Here is a 25,081-nt window from a genome sequence, read left to right as displayed (position 1 = left end):
AAACAGGACAGGGAGTCATGGGGACAGTTCCAGGTCAGGGGGGGCTTTGATCAGCTGCCCAAGAAACTCTGCCATGGTCTCCCAGTGCAGCCAGAGTCACTCAGCCTGGGGTGCCCAAAGCCTGGAGCAACCCCCAAGTCCCACCCAGGAACCCTCAACTCCCTGGAGCATAGCAGCCCCCACATCCCATGGAAGATCTCCACATGTCGTCATCCTTATCTTAGTTCAATGTTTTTATTTTGATCCTGGTTTGGTGTGTTTTGAAAGGACAGAGAGAAATGAAAAGATAATCAAGGCCACATGGAGCCACTAAGAGGTGGAGCCCCCAGCCAGGTGTCTTCCCAACACAGATTACCAGCACCACAGATCACTGGGGCTCTGCCCACTGGGCAGCATGCAGCACAAATACTGCCATGGGGTATGGAACTGTAGCAGTGCACACTTGGGGAACTGTAGCCGTGCACACTTGGAGCACACTTGGGGCACTCACAGGGCTTTCATAGTGGTGCCTCCATTCGTGTTGGGTCAAGGCTGACCTCTGGCTGAAGGTCTTCCCACACTGGGGACATTTGTAGGGCCTCTCCCCCGTGTGGATGCGCTGGTGGGTGACCAGGGTGGAGTTGTGCTTGAAGCCCTTCCCGCAGTCAGGGCAGCGGAAAGGCCTCTCATCCGTGTGAATCCGCTGATGTACGAGGACATCTGAGCTGCTTTGAAACCTCTTCCCACACTCCCCACACTCATAGGGCCGCTCCCCGGTGTGGCTCCTCTGGTGGATCATCAGGTGATCGCTCCGGCTGTAGGTCTTGCCACAGTCGGGACACTCGTAAGGCCGTTCCCCAGTGTGGATCCTCTGGTGAAGCATCAGTTCAGAGCTCTGGCTGAATCTCTTCCCACACTGCCCACACTCATAGGGCCTCTCGCCGGTGTGGGTCCTCTTATGGACAATCAGGTTCGACTTCTGGGTGAATCTCTTCCCACACTCGGGACACTCGTAGGGCCTCTCCCCGGTGTGGATGCGCCGGTGCCTGATGAGGTCGGGGTTATATTTGAAGCCCTTCATGCAGTCGGGGCAGCGGAAGGGCCTCTCATCTGTGTGAACCCGCTCATGTATGAGGAGATGGGAGCTTGTCTGAAACCTCTTCCCACATTTGGGACACTCATAGGGCCTCTCATTTGTGTGTGTGCGCTGATGCTTCAGAAGAGTGGAGCTTCTCTGAAAGCTCTTCCCACATTCCCCACACTCATACGGCCGTTCCCCCGTGTGGCTCCTCTGGTGGTTGATCAGGTCAAAGTTGTCTCTGCAGCTCTTCCCACACTCCCCACACTCATAGGGCCTTTCTCCAGTGTGGATCCTTTGGTGGCGGATCAGGGTTGAGCTTCGGCTGAAGCATTTCCCACATTCCCCACACCTGTAGGGCTTCTCCCCATCGCAAAGCTGCTCAGGGACCCCCAGCTCTGAGCTCATGCCGCCATCCTGTCCCAGGGTGGGTCTTTCCTCCTCTGACCTCCCTGGGCTACGTTTGTAGCCCTTCCTTCTGAGGGATCTCTGGGGCTTTTCCTCCCTGTTGGATTCCTGCACTGTGGAGCCGCTCAAAACGGCCTCATACCCAAGGTTCTGCTGTGGTGACTCAGCCTCCCTGCTCTCCATGCTCAGCTCCTGGTCTGGGGGAGGAAGGACAAGGAGAGGATGGGATTTGCCTCTGTTCCACAGGGCAGGGCAAGGAGATCCCCCCAGTGCGTCCCCAGCAGGACAGCTTTGGCAGCAGGGGTGTCCTGCAGCCGGGGGCCGTGCTGGGCTGGGAGATGGAGCAGGAGAGAGGGGGAAAGGGGCACTGACTTCCTTCTCACCTGCCTGGGGTTCCCGGGCCATCATCCTCTTCATTATAGCCTCCTCCTTCTCCTGCATTGCGCCAAGGTTTGGAAATCGGAAATCCCGGTTTGGGGGAAAACAAGGGCTGAGCGTGTTGGGTTTGATGGTCCCACTGCCTGTCTTGGTTTGAAAAACAGGTGTCTGCTAAGGAAGGCAGAGCCTCCCTTAAAATTGAAAATGTAAACCCCCTCCCTCCAAATTACTATAATTTTGAAATTAAGGGGCTCTCAGGGAAAGATATGGAAATAGGAATAACAGTTCTTTGCTAGGAAAAATAAAATAAAAAATGCAGTAGTACCAAAAAAACCACTGACAGAGTCAGAATCCAACCTGACACCCTGTTAGTCAGGGTGTTTGTTGCACTCCAATTAAATGGTGGCTGCCGTCCTCCTGGTGTGACAGAGGTGGTTCTGTTGAAGCAGTGATCCTGCAGAAGGGTGTAGTTTTCCTCCAAAGCTCCAGTGGTGGTGTAGATAGGTCTGGTCTTCCTTGGTGAATCCAGTGGAGAAGAAAAGCTGCTCCTCTGGGAATCCAGTGGAGAAGAAAAGCTGCTCCTCTGGGAATCCAGTGGGAAAAGCCTGACTGTGGTGTTCCAAATCTCTGATTATATGCAGGTAGGGATGCTTGGCTCCTCCCCCTGGATGGGGCATCTCACAATGGGATAATGTAATTTTATCAGTCATGCAGTGAGGCTCAATGGCCCATTAACAGAAGATATCTCCCTGAAAGGGAGGATTGTCAATGGGGCTCAATGGCCCATTAACAGAAGATATGTCCCTGGAGGGGTGATGGGTTGTGGAAGAGATAAAAATAAACTGCCCCACCTGGTTTTAACAGTTTGCCCATTAATAGAGAATATCTGCCCTGGAGTTAGGAGGGATGGGTTATGGAAGCGATAAAGAACACTGCTCCACCTGGTTTCAACAGATGGTGATAAAATACATACTGCTGGTTACATCTTGCATTGCAACATAAGACAAGATGGACATGGACCAGGGATTGATGCCAGGCACGGTGGACACCAGGACAGGGGTGACACAGGGACACTGGGGACATGGACCAGAGGGTGACAACAAGCAGCAGGGACACCATATCGAGGTGACACCAGTGGGTGTTCCCAGAGACAGGGCCCACAGACTGGGCTGAGGTCTGGAAATGAGAAATCCTATTTCCAAGAGAAAAAGAAGGTATGAGAGCGTTTTGTTGGGCATTCCTCCTGCCCCAACCCATTTCTAGAAGTCACCAGACATTTTGTGTCCATAAAAATCTCCAGACCACCAAGATTCTGCCCAAAAAAAACCTCCAGACCACAAAAATTTAATTGCAAAACCCCTCAGAAATGCCATCACTAAGCCTTCCAAGACTTGAATGTCTCATGATTATTTCAAAAAAGAGCTCCCCATGAATTGCCCCTCTCTGGTCTCTCCACTTTGGACTTCTGGGGATTCTGCCTGTATTGAGGGTTCTCCTCTCCAGAGTCCCCACGCTCTCCAGGCTGTCACAGGAATCCCCAGGGTCCCCCCTCTCTGCTCTTCTGACCTTGGGCTTCTGGGGCTCCCCCTTCTCTGTGCTGCTGGGGCTTCCCCGCAGCCCCCAGGGGTTCCCCGGCTCCCCCTCTCTGGGCTCCCCCTTAGTGATTCCGGGGCTCTTGGGGTCCCAGCGCTCCCGTTTCCCCTGACTCTGCTCCAGGCTGTGGGGAGCTCCAGGGCTTCCCCCTCCCAGGGTGTTCCCCTCTCCGGGCTGAATCCTGGCGGTCTCCTCTCTCTGGGCTGCACACTTTGGTGTCCCAGTGTTCTCCCCTCTCCTGCCCTCCCCCGTGAAAAAACAACCTCCCGGGACACCCCCAAAATCTCCCCAGTGGGCATTTGCGGCTTCGCTTTGGAAGCCCTCCAAAAATCCCCCCCTCCCCAAAAAAGTACCCTCCCATGGAGCGCCCAGGATATTTGGGTGAGCTCCCCCTCTGCGGTCACCTGAGATATGGGGGGGAAATGCCCCAGGGGCCGGGAGGGCTGCGGACACAGCGAGGGCTGGACCGCGTGTTCCCCCCGATTTCACTTCCCGCTGCTCCTCCTCTATCCCAGCTCTTCCTCCCACTCCTCCTCCACGCCTCCTCCTCATCCTCCTTCTCTTGTTCCCTCCAGCCCTTGTCCCGCTGCTTCTCCCTCCCCGCTCCACCATCCCATTCCTCCTGCCCCGGTCCCGCAGCCCTCGCAGCCCGCGGCAGGAGCGGGGATGGAGCCGGGACAGGTCGGGATGGGCAGCACGGGGCTCTCGGCTGCTCCCACCCGCTGGGGCCGGGGGAAACCCGGCCCGGGGAGAAGGAGAGGCAAACTGGGAAACCTGGGGGCTGCAGATCCACTCTGGGGCTTGCTGGGGACCCTGGCTGGGGGCTGCCAGCCCCTGGGGCTCCTGTCGGGCAATCTGGGAAGGGAGAACACAGAGAGGGCTGGGGGATGCCAGGAGTGGCATCTCTGGGATGGACTGGGCTGTACTGGGATCATACTGGGAGGGAGTAGGAGGCTCCAGGGGCAATTGAGGATGTGTTGGGGGCAAATGGGATATACTGGGAATGACTGGGATGATTCTGAGAGTGACTGGGAGCAGCTGTTAGCAACTGGGATCATACTGGGAGAAACTGGGAGCAACTGGGAGTGACTGGCTGCATGCTGGGGGTGATTGGAAGCAACTGGGTTTATACTGGGATTAACTGACATCATACTGGAGGTGACTGGGATCATACTGGCAGTGAGTGTGACTACATTGAGGCTGATTGGGAGAGGTTGGGAGGAAATGGGATCATACTGGAGGGAACTGGGAGTGACTGGGAATAGGCTGGAAGGAACTGGGGTACACTGAGAGAGACTGGGAGTGACTGGAATGAAAGTGAGGGTGAAACAGAGCAACTGGAACCATGTGGGGCCCAACTGGTTCCTACTGGCAGTGACTGGGAGAACACTGGGGTCATACTTGGATCATACTGGGAGTGACTGGACTAATACTGGGAGTACCTGAGAGTGACTGGGAATTCACCATGCACATCATCCCCCTTACTGGGGGTGACTGGGAGCACCCTGGGAGCAGATGGCATTATACTGGGACTGACTGGGTTACCCTAGCTGGGGGCAGATGGGACCATAGTGGGAGAGATTGGAAGCAACTGGGATTATTCTGGGACCACACTGGGAGTGCTGGTGCATGACTAGGATCATACTGGAGCTTACTGGGATCATATTGGGGTTGAAAGGGAGTGACTGAATCACACTTTGGGCTCTTGGGAGCAACAGAGAGAAACTGGGATCATGCTGCAAGCAAATTGGAGTAACTGGAAAGGACTGGATGCATGCTGGAGGCAACTGGGATGTTGTGGGCATGACTGGGATCATACTGGGATAGCTAACAGCTTCCTGGGGCCACTGGGAGTGTTTGGGAATGACTATGGCTATGCTGAGGGCAACTGGCATATACTGGGAGTGTCTGTAAGCATACTGGGGTGACTGGAAGCACACTGGGCACAGCTGGGCCCATGCTGGGTGAGACTGGGATCCCACTGAGGGTGACTGGAATCCTACTGGGATTGACTGGGAGTGGCTGGGAGCAAGTGGAATCATGCTGAAAGCAACTGGAAGGAAGTGGGAGTGACTGGGAGCATGCTGGGGGTGACTGGGATCTACTGGGAGAGACTGGGGATCGTACTGGAGGCTACTGGGGTCAGCTGGCATTGACAGGGAGCACCTGGGATCACACTGGGGGCCACTGGCATCATAATGGGAGTGACTGGGATTAGACTGCAAGTGACTGGGATCCTACTGGGAGTGGCTACAACCATACTGGGACTATAGTGGGTGTCAATGGACCCTGACTGGGGGTTACTGGGAGCTACCAGCATAGGCTGGGAGCCAGCTGTGCACACACTGGGAGGAAGTGGGAATGATAGGATGCATGCTGGTGACAGCTGGGATGTACTGGGAGTGACTGGGGTCACCTGAACCACGCTGAGGTAACTGGGAGTGCCTGGGAATGACTACGAGTTCATGGCAACTGGGATATGCTGGGAGTGTCTGTAGGCATACTGGGGTGACTGGGAACACACTGGGGGAGACTGGGATTCACTGGGATTTGCAGAGCCTCCACTGGGGACAACTGGAAGTGATCCCCCCATTCCCCCCAGCCCTCCCTCGGGCACTGTCCCATCTCCCACCCTTCGCCGCTGGGATCTGCCCGGAGCAGCGCGATGGCTCCAGGGCTGGGGCTGGGGGCACTCCTGGGGGTCAGGAGGGAGTGGGACCCCAGCACTGGGACCCTGAACTGCCATTCCCGGCACAGGGACCCCTCTGTTCCCCTTTTCCTGCACAGGGACCCCCCTGGATCCCCCATTTATGGACATCAGGACTCCCTGGTCGCCTTTTCCCAACCATCCCATGGCTCCCAGACTCCAGACTTCCCTGGGACACTCTGGAATACCTTGGACCCCCATTCCTGCCTTTCTCAGCCCCCAGCCCCAACTTTCTGCAAAACCAGAGGCCCCCTGAACTCCCCATTCACAAACATCCCGGGTGTCCCCACCCCGTTACCCCCCTTTTCTGGGAAAGCCTGGACTCCCTTTTCCAGGGCTCAAGGACCCCCTGGAACTCCTTTCTATCTCTCCATGTCCCTGCCCTCCCATTTCCTTGACCCTGAGACCCCTCTGCCCCCCATTCCTGAGAATGGAGTCACCCTTTTACTCCTTTGCCCGGCACTGAGATCCCCCCTGCACCCCCTTATCCAGCACCAACACAACCTTTTCCTGCCCCCCCGCCTCTTCAGCCCCCAGCCCCACCCTTTCCCTGGCCCTGGGACCTCTTGGCTGCCATTCCTGCCTTTCCCAGCCCCAGCCCCTCCTTTCCTCACACAGAGGAGCCCTGGCACCCCCTTTCCTGGGCACAGGACAGCCCATCCCACCTCTCCCAATCCTTGCCCCACCTTTCCTTGACTCTGAGCCCCTGAACCTCCTTCCCAGCTCTCCCACCTTTCCTTGACCAGTTGAGTCACCTGGATCCCCAATCTCTCACCCACCCCAGCTCCCCCAAATCTCTGTGTCCCTCCAGTTCTGCACTCCCTGCAGTGCCTGGAAGTGGCGCTGTCGGAGCCTGGTCCGGGGGTCCCCCAGTCCTTGACTGTGGGGGACGTGGACGGGACCCCCTGGGAGTGCTGGGGCAGCGAGCGGGGCCGGATGGAGCCGCAGAGAGCGGGGATGGGGGCAAGAGCTGAGCTGGGATATTGGGATAGCCAGAGCCGGGATAGTGGGATAGCCTGGGCTGGGATATTGGGATAGCCAGAGCTGGGACACTGGGATAGCCAGGGCTGGGATATTGGGATAGCCAGAGCCGGGATGTTGGGATAGCCAGGGCTGGGATATTGGGATAGCCAGGGCTGGGATATTGGGATAGCCAGGGCTGGGATATTGGGATAGGCACACCTGAGATTTTGGGATAAGCAGGGCTGGGATATTGGGATAGCCAGAGCTTGGAAACTGGGATAGCCAGGCCTGGGATATTGGGATAGCCAGAGCTGGGATATTGGGATAGCCAGGGCTGGGATATTGGGATAGCCAGGGCTGGGACACTGGGATAGCCAGAGCTGGGATATTGGGATAGCCAGAGCTGGGATATTGGGATATCCAGCCCCGGCTCAAGGACAGGAACCAGCACGTGGCCAACAGTGCCCTGGAGACAGGGCCGGTACAAACAGACTGGGGGGAGTTGGGAGAGCCGGGGGCTGGGCTGGGATCTGTGGGGCTGGGGGAATCTCTGGGAATGGGATGGGACCTGTGGGGCTGGTATGGTAATCCAGGAAGCTCCAAGGGGCTCTGTGGGGCTGGGACACGACTCCATGGGTCCGTTCTCTCCTTGTTCCCAGGTCTCCACATGCTGCAGGTGGTTTCCAGCTGTGACCTCCTGTCCAATGGAGCATCCATGGATCCCACTGGTATGGCCATAAGGGGTGGGATTTCATCTCCTTCCAGCTGGGACCCGGGAGCTTTGCAGTGTCTGACGGTGCCACCTGCATCACCCAGAGGTGCTGGGAATCCAAAGGGATCATGGTGCAGTGAATGAAGCATTACCTGGGATACACCTGTGGGGAAGAGCTCCCAAATGGAGCTCTATGGTTGGAGCTCTGGAGCACAAAGGTGGGTGTGGGAGGGGAATTCCTAAGGGAGTGTGGGATTCAGGAATGGGAGACTTGGAATGCAGGAATTCCCATGGAATTTCCATGGCCGAATCTCACTCTCCTCCCACTCGGGTGAGAATTGCATGGATGGATCCCTCCCAACTCAGTGCCACTCTGTGGAGAATTCCATGGGGAATGTCATGGTTTGACACTGGCACAATGCCAGTGCCCCCATGAAGATACCCTCTCCCTGGTAGCTGCTGTGAGATGTGACCAGGAATAAGCAAAGCAGGCTCTTACTTAGGAAAGAAAAGAAAACAGAACTTTATTAACTACTTTACAACTACAAATAAAAAGGAACACACACACAGGGAAAATGAAAACTTCACAAATGCATTTCCTCCTCCCCCCACCAAATTTCTAACACAATACATTTATTCTTCAAATCACTAACTCTCGGTCTAGCACTACTTTTTAGACAATCAATTTTCAGTTCATCAAGAGGAGAGGAGTCTTTCTTGCACTATGGGCTTCCCCTGGAAACACAGTCGAAGCTTCGTGTGTTTCTGTGTCACTCGTGGCACCGCCCGGAGTACATCTGCTATTGTGACTTCTTCTTTTTCATGTCTAGTGCTCTCATCACTGAACACGGACCAGAACTGCTTCTAGGGTTGTCTTTTAAGGATGCTCTGTCTCGATCTAAAAAAGGCACACCTGTCCCCCCCATATTTTTTCACCCCCTGGGGCCGAGGGGCACCAACACTGAACCCTTTTGGTTCTGTGGCCATTGCCTCCCCCTAGAATGCAGTCTCTGTGTCACAAGGAACATGGTTCTGTCCATGGCTATACAAAAAGAGTCCAACAAAAGCCACTCCATCATCTCTTCCCACTAGGATTCTTTTCTACTCTTCTACTATCTCTTGCTCGCCCAGACTTCTCTTACACTTGCACATTTCTTTCTTTATCTTCCACTCTATCTTCTAGGAGAGGTCAATGATCTGTAAAGTTCTCATTCTCCAAAAAGGGGTTAAAAGCTCCTACAAGCAGCTGGCTGAACCCCCCCTTCTTCTCCGTCCCAGCCGTGCTGTCGGCACAGGCCCATGTTTATCAAGTCTCAAGGTTACAGTCCCAGGCAGCGGCTCTCTCTCTCTCTCTCTCTCTCTCTTTCTCTGTGTCTCTCAGGGGGGGCTGCCCGATGGCTCCCGGTGTCTCGTGTCTCTCTCTCTCTCTTCCACCCTTCCACCCCCGGGCTCAGGCCTACCTCTCTCGGCCACATGGCTTTTCCCCTCCCCCTGCCCAGCCAGCAGCTGGGCCAGGGGAGAGACCCGAACTCTTTCCCGCCGGAAACCCAAAAAAGGACCCTCCCAGGGGAGAGCTCTGCTTTTAACCCTGTGTTCTCAGAGGTGTGTCCATGTCCTAAATGGCCAGGTTAAATGCCAATATTAAAGCCTGAATATCTATTGGCCTAAAACACCACATCCCAAAAAACACATTTCCTGTCAAACCACCACAGGGAAATGATTTGAATTGATGACCAATCCAATGCCCACAGTGCAATGAGACCTAATCCCTGCTGGGATTCCATGGGATATCAGTCCCAATCCTTTGCCCAGGCCAGCTCTGCTGTGCCCGTGGCAGCATGAGGGGAGTGCCCTGTCCCTGCCCTGAGCCCAGCACGAGCCTTTCCTTGGCTGTTCTGTGCCCTGCCTGGGGCAGGAGGGCATGGCCGGAGTGGCTTTGGTGGCCCTGGGCACCCGGCTGGGCTGCAGCCACTGCAGGGGCTCCTGGGGAATGTTCCAGAGCAAAGCTTAAAGCAAACAACAGTTCCTGGAGGGGATTCTGCCCCTTGGCCTGTGCTGGGAGCCCAAGGGCAACAGCCCAAAGTGCTGGAGCTCAGTGTCCCTCGGCCAGGCCGTGTTCCCTGGCTGTCCCCTGTCCCTCAGCTCTGTAGGACCTGGGGCAACCCTCGGGAGAAAATCCTGAGCCCCAGCTGGGCCAGTTGTCCCCAGGTCACTCTCAGTCACCCCAGTATGATCCCAGCATGGTCCCTGGGTTTTCCATTCACCCCCGGTATAGTTCCAGCCACTCCCAGCATGGTCCCAATCACTCCCAGATACTCACAGTATTACTCCAGTAACTTCCTTTATGGTTCCTCTGTGATCCCAGTCACTCCCCGTCTCTCCCAGTATATCCCAGTTCCCCCAGTGTGTCTCCACTCACTCCCAGTAGCTTCCAGCATGATTCCAGTTGCTCACAGTCACCCCACTCACCTCCAGCATGATTCCTGTCACTCCCTGTATGTCCCAGTTGCCCCAATATGGTCCCAGTTGCCCTCAGCCCCAGTATGACCTCATTTGCCCCTAGCATAGACCCAGTCATTCCAAGTATGATCCCAGTTGGATCCCAATCTCCTGAGCATGGTCCCAGTCAATCCCAGTTGCTCCCAGTGTAGATCCGGTCACTGCCAGTCGCTCTCAGTGCGTTCCCAGTCACCCTAAGTCTGGTTACAGACACTCCCAGTATATCCCAGTTGCCCTCAGCATACTCATAGTCACAGCCACATGTCCCAGTAAGGTTCCAGTTTCCACCAGTATGATCCCAGTCAGTACCAGTCAATGCCAGTTGGTCCCACTATGATCCCTGTTGCCCAAGCTCTGGTCCTGCTGGTTCTCAGTGTGCCCTGATCCTGCTCCCAGTGGGTCCCAGTCCTGGTGTATCCTGATGTATCCCAGTGTATCCCGGTGTATCCCAGTGTATCCCGTTGTATCCCGGTGTACCCCAGTGTATCCCAACCTGTCCCAGTCCATGCCAGTCCCTTCCCAGCAGCCACCGCCGTTTCCCGGATCCTGCCCCTCCTGGCCCCGGAGCTGCCGCTGGACGCCCCCCAAGTGTCGCTGCTGAGTAAGGAAGTGGCACAGACTCACAAGAAGGCTGCTTTGCACAGCAGTAGTTTTAATATGAAAATTCTCTCTTTTTATAGACTGCGCCTATACATTCAGACCGGATTGGTCAATCAATCAATACATTTCACCTGACTGGCTAATTAACAAAAACACCTTTCTTAGAAACAATCCTTGAGAAAAACAGGAAAACAGAGAGTAGGAAAACACCACCTGCAGGTTGTTTATAATAACAAGCTATCATCGTGTCCCTACAACTCCCTAAAAGTCTCGCAAGTCAGCTGTGAAAAAACTTACCTGGTTTTCTGGCTCTCTGACCAGCCTGTCACACCCACACCCAAGGTGCTGCCGGGGCTGGGGGCTTCGTGTTGGGCTTTGTCTGCCTTGGCTGGGGCTCGGCCTCCACTACGGGAGAAGGTGAGGGGGGGTCTCCTGGGGGTCCTGTCCCCCTGGGAGCGCTTGTGACTCCCCCATGTGCCCCCATGCTGGGGACACCCCCTTTGCTCTCGCCAGAGTCCTGACCCAGCTCCTGCTCCCCCCTGGGGGGGGCTTTGGGGAGCCCCCCTGGGACCTCCTTCAATCCCCATTCCTGGGCACTGGGACGCCCCCACATCTCCCTGCCCAGCTGCGGGATCCCCTGCACCCCCTTATCCTGCACCGACACCCCCTGCACCCCCTTTCCCAGCTCTCCTCCTCTGGCAGCCCCTGGATCCCCCGTTTCCGTGAGTCCGGGGACCCCCGGAGCCCCATTCCCGGCCAGCCCGGGGCACCTCAGCCCCAGGCCTCCCTTTGCTGGGAAACCCGGCCTGGGCACGGGGCTCTGCAGCTGCTCTGGGGTTTATGATCACCTGGAGGAAAGGGAGAGAACAGAGGAGAGAGAGAAGGAGACTGTGGATCAGGGATCGGGGTCCCAGCGCCCAGTCCTGCTCCGCCAGCGGGCTCCAGGCAGAGTTTGAGCGCAGATCCAGCGAGTTCAGCACGGCCGAGGAGGGTCCCGGGAGATGCCAGGGGGGATCCCGGGGAATTCCCTGGAATTCCCCCGTCCCCTCCCCCTGCGCTCCTTCGGGCACCTTCGGTTCCGCGTTCCCCGCTCTGCGCCGCCGCGATCTGCCCGGAGACCGATGACGTCACAGAATCCTCGGTATACCATTGGCGGGCAGGAAAGAGCAGCGTTACTGGCGGCTCTGGGGGCGGGGCCGTAGCGGAGCAGCGGATTGGCTCCAGCGCTGGGGCTGGGGGCGCTCCTGGAGGGGCTTGGGGGGGGCGGTGAGAGGTGAGGGGGACCCTCGACAGCCGGAATCCCCCGAACCGCAATTTCCGGGCACTGGGAACCCCCTGAACTTCCATTTCCGGGCACTAGAACAGCATCCAGCCCCATTCCTGCATACTGTGACCTCCCCGAATCCCCTTCCCCAGCACCAGGACCCCCATGTTCCTTATCTGGCCCCAGGACCACCCTGAACCCCCCTGAACCACCATTCCTGGGTACTATGGCTCACTGCACCCCCCTTCCCAGCACCAGGACCCTCTGTTACTTCTTATCAGGCACAAGTACATGCCTGAACCCCCGTTTCTGGGCATCAGCACCTCTCTGAACCTCCATTTGCAGGCACCAGGACCCCTCTGAACCCCCATTTCCAGGAAGGGGATTTCTCTGAAGCCACATTTCCCATACAGGAAACCCCCTGATTCATTATTTCTGTGCCACAGGACACCCCTAGAACTCAATTTCCAGGCCGGGGATCCCCCCTTCCCCTCTGTTCCCTGTGAAATACAAAGCTGTGTTTCGTGTCAGGTACAAACAGGCGACGTGTGTACTTGCAAATGCGAAATGTGTGGACATCAACAATGGGATAGTTGCGAATTCTAATAATAACTGATGAAAATAAAGCATGGAAAAAGGCCTTTGAACCTATCTTTTGTTTGCAATTAACCCTGGTTGATTTAGGAGCATTAGAATTAAGGTGTTAAGGATGTTGCTTTTTGCTTGCAGTTAATCCATAAAAAAGCTCTGCAATAATAACCTTTTGAAGTATAATTTTAGAATATTACTTGTATCCTTGAAACTATAGCTTTAGAATATATATATATATAGGAAATATGCTTATCTCACGCCTTATTGAAGCAGAGAAAAACAGTTTGAGAAAGGAAGATGAACACCACCTGAAGGATTTATGGTTTCGACCAAAGGGAAGCTGGACATCACTGTTGTTAGATTGATAGTCTCTGCAATTAAAAGGTGGACCCACATCTGGGGAACTGGACTCCACCAGGTGGGATTTGTCTTTCTTCTTTCGGAAACTGGACCGCCACCATCTGGGATCCTCCTTTTGAGATACATCCTGAGAAACTAAGATCACAATAGTGTATAGAATTGTGATGTAATAATTTGGAATAAAAATTGCTGATGAGAAAAAATTGGAAATAGGAACTGTTGAAAAAAGCTGATGAGTACCCCTATAAATACCTGTAAGCCTCAACTATCGGTGTGCAGTTGGAGGGAAAACTTCCCCCACTGTACCCAGCGCTGTATTGCTCATACTTTACCATATTAATTAATAAATTGATTGCTGTTTGAATATTGGCCTAGTCAAGCTTCTTATTCATAACATCCTTAACAATGAGACCACTTATCTTGTTTCAAAAAGACAGGTGTCTGCTGAGGAAGGCAGGAGCCTTCCCTGAAATAGAAAATGGAAATCCCTCTGCTCCGAATTGTTATAAATTTGAAATTAAGGGGGGAGGCTCTCAGGCAAAGATATGGAAGCAGGAATAACAGTTCTTTAATAGGGAAGAAAATTTTAAAAAATAAAATAAACAATGCAGTAATACAAAGCAATGCTGACAGAGTCAGAGCACAACCTGACACCCTGTTGGTCAGGGTGTTGGTAGCAATCCCCCAACTTGGAGATGCCTGAGCAACCCCCAAGTCCCTCCCAGGAACCCTCAGCTCCCTTGAACCCAGCATCCCCCACATCCCCTGCAAGATTCCCCCATGTCCCCATCCTTGCCTTAGGTCAACATCTTTATTTTTACCCAGTTTTTTGGTTTTTTGAAAGGACAAAGAGAAATGAAAAGAAAATCAAGGGTACAGGGAGCCAGGAAGAATTGGAGCCCCCAGCTAGGTGTTTTCCCAAAATGGATCACCGGCACCAAGGATCACCGGGGCTCTGCCCACCTCAGGTCACTGGGGGTCATCCAGCATGGACTGTCCCATGGGGGATGGAGCTGGAGCAGTGCACGGAGCTCTTCCTGCACTCAGGGCACTTATAGGGCTTCCCTTAGTGGTGCCTCCATTGGTGTTGGGTCAAGGCTGAGCTCTGGCAGAAGCTCTTCCCACACTCGGGACACTCATAGGGCCTGTGACATCACAAGGAGCAGAGATGGATGTCAGGCACCTACCAAAGCTGCTCTCATTCCCCTCCAGAGATGAAGAGGAGAGAGAAAATAGAATGAAGTCTTCATGGGTTGAGTTAAGGACTGGGACAGATCACTCAGCAAATGCCATCATGGGCAAAACAGTTCAAAATTAGAGACATTAATTAAATTTATTGCTATCAATCAGAGCAGGATAGTGAGAAGTAAAATAAAGCTTTAAAAACACCTTCTGCCCATCCCTCCCTCCCAGCTCTACCTCCTCCCGCAGTGGGTGCAGGGAGACAGGCAATGGGGGTTCTGCTCAGTTCATCGCCTGTTGTTTCTCCTGCTGCTCGAGGAGAGGAGTCGTTCTCCTGCTGCACCCTGGGGTCCCTCCTGAGACACTTCTCCATGAACTCCTCCAAGGTGAGTTCATCTCAGGGACAGCAGCTCTTCACAAACTGCTGCAACATGGCTCACTCCCCCATTGGCTCACATGGAAGGACCCTGCTCCAGTGTGGGCTCCTCTCTCCATGGTTTTGCAGGTCCCTGCTCCAGCACAGGTTTCTCATGGGGTCACAGCCCCTGCTCAGGCACCCCCTGCTCCAGCACGGGCTCCTCCAGGTGCTGCAGGTGCATCTCTGCTCTCTGTGCCCTCCATGGGCTGCAGGGGCCCAGCTGCCTCCCCAGGGGCTGCCCAGGGAGTCTCAGGGCAATCAGCTCCAGCCCCTGGAGCAGCTCCTGCCCCTCCTCCTGCCCTGCCCTGGGGGTGTGCAGAGTTGTTCCTCTCTCACATGTTCTCACCCTGGTCACAGCTACAACTACATGATAACTGATTTTCATAAATCTTTTATCCCAAAGGTGTTACCACCATTTCTAACTGGCCCAGCCTTGGCCAGCGGCTGGTCTGTCCTGGAGCCGGCTGGAATTGCCTCTGTGGGACATGGAGGAGCAGCTGCTTCCATCATCCTCTCACAGAAGGTGCTCCTAGGCCCCCCTCCCCCTCCCCAAAACCTGGCCATGCAAACCTAGTATAAGCATGGTAGGGTTTTATTACCATTATTCATTCTTATTATTGCTATTATCTCTATTTTTGCTATTAACACTACAGTTATTATATTTGTTACTAGTAATTTTAGATTTTTTGACTCTATATTATAGTGGCTATAGTAGAATATGAAACCAAAGTTCTTAATTGCAAGTAGAAGTTATAACTTTGGCAGCTGCTTGCCCTGCCCTGTTCTGTGTCATTGCTGTGTGTGAAGCTGCTGCTGCCAGGGCTCCCCATTTCCCCGGTTTAGGAAATTCAATGGCATTGCTCACATGTCAGAAAGAGAGGGCTCATTCCAATCAAATGCATTGCCTGAACTCTTCTAGTCCCAGTGCTGGAAGCTTGTTTTGTAATGTTGTTGACTTTCTCAGATTCTGTTAGTATTTGAGATTTTAAAACAAAATGTTCCTGGATCTGATTTTGCAAGATTCTGTAGTCGGCTTCCAGTTTGCTCTTGGATTTCTTAATGGTGTGTCAGAACTGAATGCAGCATTTTGGGTGGTGTGAAAAACACATTCACTGTCCTGTGAAAATTTGAAAAGTTTAATAAAGGACAATAGGAGACAGGGACCATAGAGCAAAGGGTATTATGGCCAGGTGCATCTTGGCACTCAGCCAAGACCACCCTGTTATCTTTGGGGATACCCCTTAAATACCTTTTCCATTACATCAGCCTGTTGCATATTCATAGATCCTTATGCATAGTAAACTTTTCCCCCAAACCAGTTTACATGTTCCAAGAATTATTTAGCATGGCTCCTGCTTGGGTCCGCCTTTTTAGAGCATGCAGATTCCTTGGTTGTGGTTTTAGTCCTTTTTTTATCACCTCCAGTTTTTGGGTCTTGGTCCACACTGTCTTCATACAGTGAGTGCTGATATTTGACATATCTGTAGCAGGTGTCCTCATCCTATGTTCATTGGATGTTATCCCATCCAAGCAGGCATTTTAACAGAAGCATAGCTATTTCACTTCTATGTCTAAGCTTAATTAACAACAGAAATAAAAACCGTATAACAAAGTTACTTTAACATTACACATATAAAATCCATTTTTTGTTTGCCAAAAGCCAATATTATAATATGTATCTATAACAGGTGAGAAGCCTTCACTCAGACAGAGACAGGATTGTCTCAGCAGCAGCTGGTTTTGCACTTGTAAGCAGAGATAACAAAGATTCCATGAACTGAATATTCTGCCTCGTTGCAGAACCTCCAGTGGCCGGCTGGAGCAAGCTGCCCTGGGAGATGCAGGTTGTGCCGGGGTGGGCAGTGGCCGGAGCCCATGGCAAAGGGCTGGCGATGGACACTGACCCTTGGCTGAGCAGGGGCTCGGGGCCCGGTCATGCTGGGATCCTGCGGGAGCTGGGGACAGCCAGAGAGCCTGGGCCAAACATCAGCACCGGTGAATCATGGTTTTAAAAATGTAAGATTTTAGCTGAGAGTTAGGACCAATTCATATTGAAGATAGATAAACCAATGATAGGTTAATGATTATTAGATGCTTAAGCTAAAGCTCATTGTTATATTATGAGCTCATTTGTTGAAGGAAGTGGAGCAAGTGAACCATTATAGGAACATATTGAAACCAGTAGAACAATGCCCAGCACCTGGACCCTGTGTCAATCCATCAGGAAGCAGGGGGCCTTGGATCCTGCCAGAGGGTCACAGGGACCTGACGAAGACCTTCCTGTCTTCTTCCCTGGGACCACTGGCCCAATTCGAGACCACCGACCCATTCAAGAGAAGAATTGTGCACTCATGAAGGACTAATAACCTCATTTTAATACAAAGTGTTATAAATGAGAAGCTTGACTAGGTCAATATTCAAGCAGCAATCAATTTATTAATTAATATGGTAAAGCATGAGCAATACAGCGCTGGGTACAGTGGGGGAAGTTTTCCCTCCAACTGCACACCAATAGTTGAGGCTTACAGGTATTTATAGGGGTACTCATCAGCTTTCTCAGCAGTTTCTATTCCCAATTTGTACTCATCAGCAGTTTCTATTTCCAATTTTTACATCACAATTCTATACACTATTGTGATTTAGTTTTTCTCAGGATGTATCTCAGAAAGGAGTATCCCCAGATGATGGTGGTCCAGCTTCTGAAAGAAGAAAGAAGTATCCCAGTTGATGGAGTTCCAGTTTCCAGATGTGTGTCCACCTTTTTATTGCAAGGACTTTAAATTTCATAACAGTGATGTCCAGCTTCCCTTGGTCGAAACTATTAATCATTGAGTTGATGTTCCTCTTCCTTTCTCAAGCTGCTTTTCACTGTTTTGTTAAGGCGTGGGATAAGCATGTTTCCTTTTTATATATTCTAAAGCTATAGTTTCAAAGATTCTTACTACAAGCAATATTCTAAAATTATACTTCAAAAGGTTATTATTGCAAAACTCTTTCAGGCTTAGCTACAAGCAAAAATTCCTGTCAAAAAGCAACATCCTTAAAGCTTTAATTCAAATGCTCCTAAATCAAATTAAGACTTATAAAGGTTAATTGCAAACAAAGGATAGGTTCAAAGGCCTTCTTCCATGCTTTACTTCCTCAGTTATTTATTAGAATTCGTCTTTATAACTGTCCCATGGTCAGTGTCCACACATATCACAATCACAAACACACACGTTGCCTGTATGTACCTGACACGAAACACAGCTTTGTATTTCACAAAAGCGGGGATGGGAGGTGCTGGGGTTATGCATATGTATTCTTTTTGGGAAATAAATAGAAGGCAAAAATCCTTGTGTGGTGCAGTCACACATTTCAGGGACGACCCTGCCCGTGCCACCCGCCGGCGTAATAAACACACCACTTTCTAACTTTGACTTTGAGTTAGAGAGTTTTTGCCCACGACTTTTGGTTTTACCGATTCACCGGGGCCGGCACGGGCGGGGAGGGGGCACAGCCCAGGGGGACCCGCAGAGCCTCCCTGGTCCAAATCCCCGCCTGCAACAGCGGGGAAGCTCCCAGGATCTCCGGGGCAGGGAGGAGCCGCAGGCAGGTGTTCCAAGGGCCTCCTCTGGGGCAAGATTTTGTGCCGATGTGGGCGAATTCCCGCAGGCCGGGCGGGCTGGGGCCGCTGCCGAGCGCCGCCGCCTTTCCCCGGGAGCCCCTGGGCAGAGCTCTCTGCTCGGGGCCGGGAGCCCGCCCAGCGGCTCCGGGACAGAATTTTGGGGGTCTCAGCGTTGGCTGCCGGCAGAGCCCCGGCGCTGGGCCGGGGGTGCGTGGGACCCTCCCGCGGTGGTGCTTGGGCTGCCCGGGGCAGGCGCTGCATCGTCAGCCCCGAGCCTCGGGGGGATCGCCCGGGACCGGCGGGGCTGGGGCTGGGAGAGCGGAGAGGGCGGCACCGGAGCTGGGGGAGCCTCTGCAGCCTGCGGGGTCCGACATCCCGATAAGGGGGACCCCCGGGAGCCTGGAACGTGGGGCCCGGATAGGGGGAAGCCCGGCAGACTAGATGAGAAAAACGCCAATCACTTGTTTTTAAAATTTTAAAAGTTTAATAGTAACAAAATGGTTATAAAAATAGTAATACAATTAGAGTAATAATAATTTGGACAAGTTGAATTAGGAGAATATGAGACAATAAAGACAAAGAGTTACGGACGTCCGGGTACCTTTTTCTGGGCAGCACAAGCCCGAAAAAGGACACGGGTTAACAGAGGATTAACCCTTAAAAGCAATAGCCTGTTGCATATTCATCCACTTCATACATGATGCATAAATTCCATTCAAATACAGGATTCTGTCTGGTCATCATCAACTTCTTCCTTCTAATCCTAACAGCGCCTTGGAGGCGGGACGAAGTTCGTTTCTTCTGATAAGAGGGCAATAAATTCTTTTTCTCTGAAAGATTTAGGTGTCCTGGGGCTGCTATCTGGTGCGAGTGCCTCATTCCTTTCTTAAAAAATCCCACTAACATAGTTCTTATTTAAACTACAAAAGTTACCTTTTAATTACAAGACTACATATATTATTAAAATGTTAATACAGCACTACTAATCAATACATCAAAATCCATATGCTAAATATCTGCGTAGAGCCATATAATATGCACTTTTCACACTGGAGATGTTGGGACCATGGACAAAGGAGACCCATGGGTACCCCGGGGCCCTGAAACAGGGACCCCGCACAGCTGGTACCCCTGGAGCCCCTCTGACACCCACCTGGGGAGCCCAGGGAAGGGAACCTCTGGGATTGCCAGGAGCCCTGCAGCCCAGAGAGAGGGGATACCAATACCCACTGGAGCCGCAGAAGGCCAGACAGGAGGGACCCCTGAACCCCAAAGTAGCGGGGGAACTCCTGGGTGAATGGTTGGTTGGTGAATCTTGGTGGTTTGGGTTTTTATGAGGGTGGCTGAACCTTGGTGGTCTGGAGGTTTTTATGGACACCTGGTGACTTCTGGAGATGGAACTGGGCAGGAAGAACACCCAGGCCAACACACTCACACCTTGTTTTTCCCTCCAAAAAGGAATTTCAGTTCCCAAAGTTTGACCAGATGGAGGAGGGGACCATGAGGAAGATGAAGATGCCCTGGAAGCCCCAGGCAGGTGAGGAAGAAGTCAGTGCCCCTTTCCCCTCTCTCCTGCTCCATCTCCCAGCCCAGCACGGCCCCCGGCTGCAGGACAACCCTGCTGCCAACCCCGTCCTGCCGGGAGTGGATTGGAGAAATCTCTTTCTCTTTCACTGTGGCACAAAAAATAAATCTCCTTCTCTCCTTCCTTCCTTCTGTCTTTCTGGGGTTTTTTCCTTCCTTTTTCTTGTTCCTTTCTCTCCTTGTCCTTCCTCCCCCATACAAGGAGCTGAGGATGGAGAGCAGGGAGGACAAATGCCCACAGCAGAACCTCGTGGAAGAGGCTGTTCTGAGAGGCTCGACTGCAGGAATTCAATGGGGAGAAAAAGCTCGGGAGATCTCACATGAAGAGGGGCTGCAAACCCAGCCCAGGAAGCCGTGAGGAGGAAAGACCCACCCTGTGCTGGGAAAGCAGCCAGAGATCCAGGTGCAGCTTGGAGCTGGTGGTTCCTGAGCACCTTCATGGCAGGGAGAAGCCCTACAAGTGCTTGGAATGTGGGAAGAGCTTCAGTCAGTGCTCCAGCCTCCTCACCCACCTTTGCATGGACCTGGCTGGGACCCCCTTTGAGCAGGGCCAGATTTGAGCCAGAATATTGGGAGTTCCAGAGCCAGCCTGGTGGGTGCACCCAGCACATCCTCCACTGACCTGGAGCTGCTGCAAGTCCAGAACAGTCAGAGCAGGGGTGAGCTGGGGGAGCCAGGGGCTGGGGGATCCACAGGAATAGGGGTTATTTGTGGGGCTGGGATGGGAGTTGTCCTCCTGCTCCTCACCATCCTGTGCTTCCCAGAGCCCAGTCACTCCCAGTATGATCCCTGTTGCCCTCAGCATGGTTCCAATTGCTCCCTGTTGCTCCCAGTGTGATACCAGTGGCCTCTAGTATAGTCCCAGACACTCCCTGTATGATCCCTGTCTCTGCCACCAGGGTCCCAGTCATGCCCAGTTGCCCTCTGTGTAGACCCAGACTTGCTCCCAGTTGCCTCCAGCATGGTCCCTGTTGCTCCCAGTGCGCTCCCTGCCACCCCCAATAGGGCTACAGACACTCCCAGTATATCCCAGTTGCCCTCAGCATGCTTGGAGTCATTCCCAGTCACTCCCAGTATGATCTCCATATGATCCCAAGAGAGCCCAGTCAATTACAGTAGGAGCTCATGGAGCAAAGCTCATGGAACACCTGGAGGACCCACCTGGAGGACCCAGCCAGAGGAGGGTCCCTACAAGTTCTCTGGCTGCAGGAAGAGCCCCAAGGAACAGAAGTCCCACCAGAGCCACCACCCCAAGTAGGAGGTGGTGACAGCTCTGCAGCCTGGGGCCCTGGGATCACCAGGGAAGCCTCCAGATCGACACCCCAGCAAGTGGCTCACACAGCCCCTCCTCCTGTGCCCAAAACCCCACTCTTGGCATCCCTCATCCCTCCCTGCAGTCCCCTCTCCAACATCTGCAGGCCTCTGGGAAGAGCCCAAAGGGATGGAAGTGCCTAAAACGGTGATGAAGTGCCTGAGCTCTCCAGCTGTGGATGTTCCTGTCCACCAACCTCTCCTGGTCAGTGCTATGTGGAGATGGGAAGGGGATTAGGGAATGCTGAGAAGACTGAAAGGGGGTTTTGTTGGCTCTTAGGGGCATTTCTGGTGCTGGGAGGGGTTTAAGGGGTTTTGGAGGGGTTTGTGGGGGAGTTTTGGGAGTTCTGGAAGGGCTGTGCAGCTTGGAGAGAATTTGGGTCTTTGGAGGGGTGGAAAAGAGTTTTGATGGATCTTATGGCCATTCATAGTGCATGGAGTGGTTTGGGGGTGGGGGGGCAGCCAGGACCTGTGGGGTGGTTTGAGGGGGCTGGGAGTGGCTGTGGGGCTGGGAGGGGGTTTTGGGGCAGTCATGACCCCCCAGAGGTGCCACCAGACCCTGCCCACAAGGTGCTGCTGGGGGACAGGGGTTCTGTGTAGGGCTTTGTCTTCCTGGCGCCCTGGGAGTGAGGGGGGATCCCCCTGGGCCGTGTGTGACCCTCCCATCCTGGTGTCACCCCCTTGTCCCTCCCCACAGGGCTCCTGCCCCAGCTCCTGCTCCCCCAGGAGGGAATTTGGGGAGGGGGCACAGGGAGTGCACAGCCCCCACCAGGGGATGACCCTGGCCCAGCCCCTTTGTCCAGCACCATGCTGGGCCTGGGACCACAGGAGGAAGAGGCTGATGGGAAGCAGATCCTGCAGCTGGGACGGTGCTTGGGGTCAGGGCAAGGTCCTGCCCTGCACACCTGGCTCACGTTTTACCCTGCCCCGGGACATTCCCATCCCCACAGATCCTATCCCCAAAATCCCACTCCTGGGATCCCTCACCCATCTCTGCAGTCCCTGCTCCAACACCTCCAGGCCTTTGGGAAGAGCCCTGATGCCGACAGAACTTAGATCAAAGTTACAAAGTGATGATACAGCTTGAGTTATAAGATATCAGTATAACCTGATAGATCTATATAACCTGATAACAATAGGACCTAAATCACGACTTTTTATATATCTATATAAATATATATATGTGGGTTTTTGTGCCTATATAACCTGATATAAATAACTTTCTACAATGCAATGGCTGGTATATGGTTAACTGATTAGGGGATGCTGAATAGACAAAAAAAAGAAGAAAAAAACCTCACCAGGTGGATAGCTTCAGAGATAGATAGGGATAGTACTAATGAGAAATTGTGCAAGTGCAAAGCCAATGAGCCACAAAATAAAGAAGTTAGGCCGGTTAGGACCAGACACACCAAGGAACACTGTAACTGCATGTGCTCCAAAGACAAAGTTGAAAACTTCAGATGTGAAGAAGACCTTGGAAGCCTTCATCACAGATCACCCCTGATGACCCCCGCACTGGGAAGGTGCAAGGGTGGTGCAGAAGAACTATCTAATAACCATGAGATCATACAATGTAAATGAGTTCTGGCAGGTAGGTGATGATGTTGTAGTGACACAGTGACACTGAGCAACACCTACTGTATGAATATACCACAGCACGTGACATCTAAAAACACTGCTCTGTGGGGATTTATTTCCAGCTTATATTTCAGGCATCAGCCCAAAGGGATTGCATTTCCTACCCAGGGTCCCCACCAAGCCCAAGTGTGGATTTGCAGCCCACAGTTTTCCCAGTTTGCCTCTCCTATTCCCCAGGGCGGATTCTCCCCGCCCCCATCAGATGGGAGCAGCCGAGAGCCTCACGCTGCCCATCCTGGCCTCTCCCAGCTCAATCCCTGCTCCTGTGACTTCTAGAGATGGGCTTGGGCAGGAGGAATCCCCAGCTCTCACACCTTGTTTTCACCCCCTAACCAGGATTTCCCATTGCCAAACCTTGGCCCGATGCAGGAGGAGGAGGCTGCGAGGAAGAGGAAGATGGCCCAGGAACCCCAGGCAGGTGAGGAGGAAGTCAGTGCCCCTTTCCCCCTCTCTCCTGCTCCATCTCCCAGCCCAGCACGGCCCCCGGCTGCAGGACAACCCTGCTGCCAAAGCTGTCCTGCTGAGGACGCACTGGGGGGATCTCCTTGCCCTTCCCTGTGGCACGGAGGCAAATCCCATCCTCTCCTTGTCCTTCCTCCCCCAGACCAGGAGCTGAGCATGGAGAGCAGGGAGGACAAATCCCCACAGCAGAACCTTGTGGAAGAGGCTGTTTTGAGCAGCTCCACAGCACAGGAACCCAATGGGGAGGAAAAGCCCTGGACATTGAGCATAAGGAGAGGCTGCAGACGCAGATCACGGGGATCTGAGGAGGAAAGACCCACCTGAGGCTGGGGAGGCGGCCGGAGCTCAGAGCTGGGAGCAACTTCATGATGAGGAGAAGCCCCACAAGTGCTTGGAATGTGGGAAGAGCTTCAGCCAGAGCTTCAATCTCCTCACCCACCTTTGGGTGCACACGGGGGAGCAGGGCTGGGAATGTAGGGAATGTGGGAATAGGTACAGGCACAGCTCCCACCTCTACCACCAGTGGGTGCACACCACAGAACGGCCCTACATGTGCTTGGAATGTGGGAAGAGCTTCAGTGGTCGACCCACTCTGACCTTCCACCAGAAGGTCCACACTGGGGAACAGCCCTATGAGTGTTGTGAGTGTGGGAAAAAGGCTCAGAGCAGTTGGATCTCCTCAAGCACCAGCACACCAGTGTCCCGAGGGTGGGAAGACCTTCAGGCACAGCTGTGGCTCGACCCAACACAGAGCCACCACTAAGAGAAACCCTAAGAGTGCCCTGAGTGTGGGAAGAGCTTCATGTGCTGCTCCAGCTCCAAGCCCCATGGGAGGATCCATGCTGGATGATCCCCAGTGACCCCCGGTGGGCAGAGCCCCAATGATCCATGTTGGGAAGGCACCTGCTTGCGGGCTCCACATCCTCTTGGGTCCCCATGGCCTGGGTTTTCTTTTCATTTCTCTTTGTCCCTTCAAAACACCCAAAACTGGAGTAAAAAAATAAAGACATTGAACTAAGACATTGATGGGAACATGGGGGAATCTTCCAGGAGATGTGGGGGATGCTGGGTCCAAGGGATTTGAGGGCTCCTGGGAGGGATTTGGGAGTTGCTCAGGGCTTTGGGCACCCTAGGCTGAGTGGCTGCAGCTGTGCTGGGAGGCCCTGGTCACGGTTCTGGGGCAGCTGATCAAGGCTCCCCTGCCCTGGGACTGTTCTCATCTCCCCCATCCTGGTTCCTGGTGTTCCCTGTGCAGGATCCCCCTGTCCTTGCTGTCACCCTCCTTTCCTCTGGCCCATTCCCCTGTCACCCCACTCTTGGGCCCATTCTGCTTCCATCCCAGTCTCCCATCCCCAGTCTCATTCCCTGTCCCTATCCTGTACTGTCTGTCTGGTTGTATTGCATCAAGTTGTTTCTTTAGTTATTGTTTTGCACTGGGTGGTCTTGTTATTTTGCAGTGAATAGTTTATGTTGTATCACATGGTTTGTCCCGCACACACCCCTCTCCCCCAAAGCCCCGGTGGTGGTCTTGCCCTGGGTTACTCCTCCCCTCGCCCCTCCCATCAGTTGTATCCCATTGGCCGTGGCCTCTCTCCTGTGCCCCCCTTTCCCTGGGTTTAAAATCACCCTCGATCACACACTTGATCTCTTTTCCCCTCTTGGGCCTCCCTGGAGTGATTCCACAATTAAGGTGGGATTTTTGGGCCCGAGGAGAAGAGCGCCTCCTGTCCTTTACTTTGGTCCT

General features: G+C 53.5%; 1 protein-coding gene across 1 annotated transcript in view; it reads right to left on the bottom strand.

Annotated features, from left to right (window-relative positions):
• Positions 1–215: 215 nt before the first annotated feature.
• The window catches only part of LOC129133504 (uncharacterized), a 148,063-nt gene continuing 123,197 nt past the window's right edge, over positions 216–25,081 (bottom strand). The window contains exon 6 of the mRNA XM_077192283.1: positions 216–1,430. Within this exon, the coding sequence (XP_077048398.1) occupies positions 368–1,430 (1,063 nt within the window). The 3' untranslated portion in view covers positions 216–367. The remainder of the gene's footprint in view (positions 1,431–25,081) is intronic.

This window comes from Agelaius phoeniceus, chromosome 32, assembly GCF_051311805.1.
Source record: "Agelaius phoeniceus isolate bAgePho1 chromosome 32, bAgePho1.hap1, whole genome shotgun sequence".
In the NCBI taxonomy this organism is placed as follows: Eukaryota; Metazoa; Chordata; class Aves; order Passeriformes; family Icteridae; genus Agelaius; species Agelaius phoeniceus.
This window is presented reverse-complemented; position numbering and strand designations above follow the sequence as displayed.